The 2,450-nt window shown below is 35.6% G+C and overlaps 1 protein-coding gene across 1 annotated transcript in view; it reads left to right on the plus strand.

Moving 5' to 3' along the window:
• The window catches only part of vps33a (VPS33A core subunit of CORVET and HOPS complexes), a 9,440-nt gene that overhangs the window by 3,281 nt on the left and 3,709 nt on the right, over positions 1 to 2,450 (plus strand). Inside the window, exons 8-9 of the mRNA XM_024276184.2 lie at positions 8 to 201; positions 758 to 884. Coding sequence (XP_024131952.1) covers positions 8 to 201; positions 758 to 884 — 321 coding nt within the window. The remainder of the gene's footprint in view (positions 1 to 7; positions 202 to 757; positions 885 to 2,450) is intronic.

Genomic DNA, 2,450 nt, shown 5'->3' on the forward strand with positions numbered 1-2,450 from the left:
TGCATAGGGTATGTCAAGCTGCCTCCTGAGAAGTTTGCACAGAAGAAACAAGGTGAAGCTAGTAAAGATCTACCCACAGAGCCTAAGAAGCTCCAGCTAAACTCGGCAGAGGAGCTGTACGCAGAAATCCGGGACAAGAACTTTAACGCTGTTGGTGCTGCTCTCAGCAAAAAAGCTAAAATTATATCCGCTGCTTTTGAGGTAAGTCTTGTGTCAGATCTGTTCATCCTAAGTGCGTCTTTGCTTGGATACTATTACACACAATTCCCTGCAATTTGGTAAGAGTTTGAAATTGGGTTACTAAGTGCATTCTATTGGATTGCTTTCAGACATCCCATCTGAACTGATGTGATTGTAATCTGTGATGCATTTAAAAGAAAAGGTCACACAAGAAAATCTATGAGGTTAACTAGGTGATAACACTGATGACGATAAGATTATATATGATATCACACAGTTGTGCTCATAATATAAACCCTGCAAGAATGGAAAACACTTTCCGTTCGCAGAAATACTTCAATTTAAGTTATTTGACATTAAACTGCATTGCTCGACAAAGGAAAATGTTCACTGTCATAAGTATTTCTATTCTTTGTTTAGTATAATCACTAGAAAATAGATTAGTCTGTTAAATTTTTTAATTTAGAGTTAAGAGCTTGTTAGATGTTATATACTGTTCTTACTTTTCTAAGATTTTTGTTTTCCATCATTTGCTGTTTTTCCATTTTTTTTTAACAAACCTTCCTTTGTGTTTCAGGAGCGACATAATGCTAAAACAGTGGGAGAAATAAAGCAGTTTGTGTCCCAGCTGCCTCACATGCAGGCAGCTCGAAGCTCACTGGCGAACCACACTTCTATTGCAGAGCTGGTCAAAGACATAACCAGTATGTACACGTCCTCATCCGTGTTTCATCATGCAGCTGAATTGTCTCGTCTCTGTCTAAAGGTTTTTTTTTTTATTGAAACTTTGTCCTTCAATGAGGAAATCGTCTTTTTAAAACAAGAAATAAACAGAAAAGCTTTGAAGTGTAGACTGTATACTATATTTATACATAGTTTTGTGAAATTAGTACATTTTTAATAACGAAATAACAAAGTTCACCCATTTCTAGCTTTAGAGTTTAATATTTGAAAAGACAAAAATAAAAAATGTCCTAAATGTGGTTTCCTGTAGCTGTGCAGCAGCATAAATCCAGAAGCAGTCAGCTGTGGCTGTTCTTTGTAACCAGCTTTATTGAGTGAATAACAGTCTTGTTCTTGGTGTGTGTGATCTCTGTAGATAGGAGGGAAAAGCAGCGTCTTAATCTCAGAGATTAATTGATTGCTTCCACTAATGTCATAGTTAATTTGATTTCTCTCACACATTCAATCACAACTCTCTGTTGCTCAAAGGGCTGTAATGGTAAAACTAAAATAATCACTAAAATAAAAGAGTAAACATCACTAAAAAAATGTTTATACGTAAACAAAATAATGATAAAATAAAAAAAATACATATACTAAAAACTGAGAAATAAAAGTAACAATGGAAAACTTAAAAATATAACATTTCCCAATATTTTAAGTGTTTGTTATACAAATAAAATACAATATAAGAAATATAGAATCTAATAAGTTCAAATGCAAAATAGATTGAAAGCAGAAATACAATAAGTGAGCAGTAATCTGGTATTTTAGTTTCTGAAGTGCATTGTGTGCAGATGGATCAATTTCTTTATAAAATGGACACGGTTGTATTTTTTTAAATTTCAGACTAAATCCCAACATTGGAGAAAAACACTTCCCCCTTGAATCACACCAAAATATGTTTTCAGGTTTTTATTGAACACAATTGTGTGTCCAGTTTTTTCATAAAACCAAATTATTCCAAAGAGTTTAAATATTTTCTCCTGCAGCTGTAGATAGATAGTGATTGCGACTCATTGTCCATAGTACAAAAAAAAGAAAAAACATACAAAAGACACACTTACGCCAATAAAACAAAAATTCAGATTGTTATCCTTTTAGTTTAGTTAGCTGTGATGTATATTACAAGCATGATTCAGTTAAATCGGGGGTCGGCAACCTGCGGCTCCGGAGCCGCATGCGGCTCTTCAAGCACTCCCTTGCGGCTCAGTGGCGCTTTATCAAAAATGTTTGAAAATAATAAAAAATGTTGGAAGGAAATATATTGTAGCGAATTGGGTGGGAGCAGAGCCAAGCTGATGGCTGGCAAGTCTGAATCCAGAGATCACTTGTGTCCCATCCGTTGTACGACTCAAGAGATTGGAGGTAGAACCGTACACGCAGGGCATGCAAATCATTTGGAATAAACGTTTAGACTACTATTCATTTAACAGCACGGAACCATGGAATAGCCGATACTGTGAGGACCCTGACTCATACACACACCACTCTCACTCATGGTGCCGGTAAAACACTCAAGTCCCATAATGCAACACAAGAACAGA

The sequence above is a fragment of the Oryzias melastigma genome, linkage group LG9 (assembly GCF_002922805.2).
Source record: "Oryzias melastigma strain HK-1 linkage group LG9, ASM292280v2, whole genome shotgun sequence".
In the NCBI taxonomy this organism is placed as follows: Eukaryota; Metazoa; Chordata; class Actinopteri; order Beloniformes; family Adrianichthyidae; genus Oryzias; species Oryzias melastigma.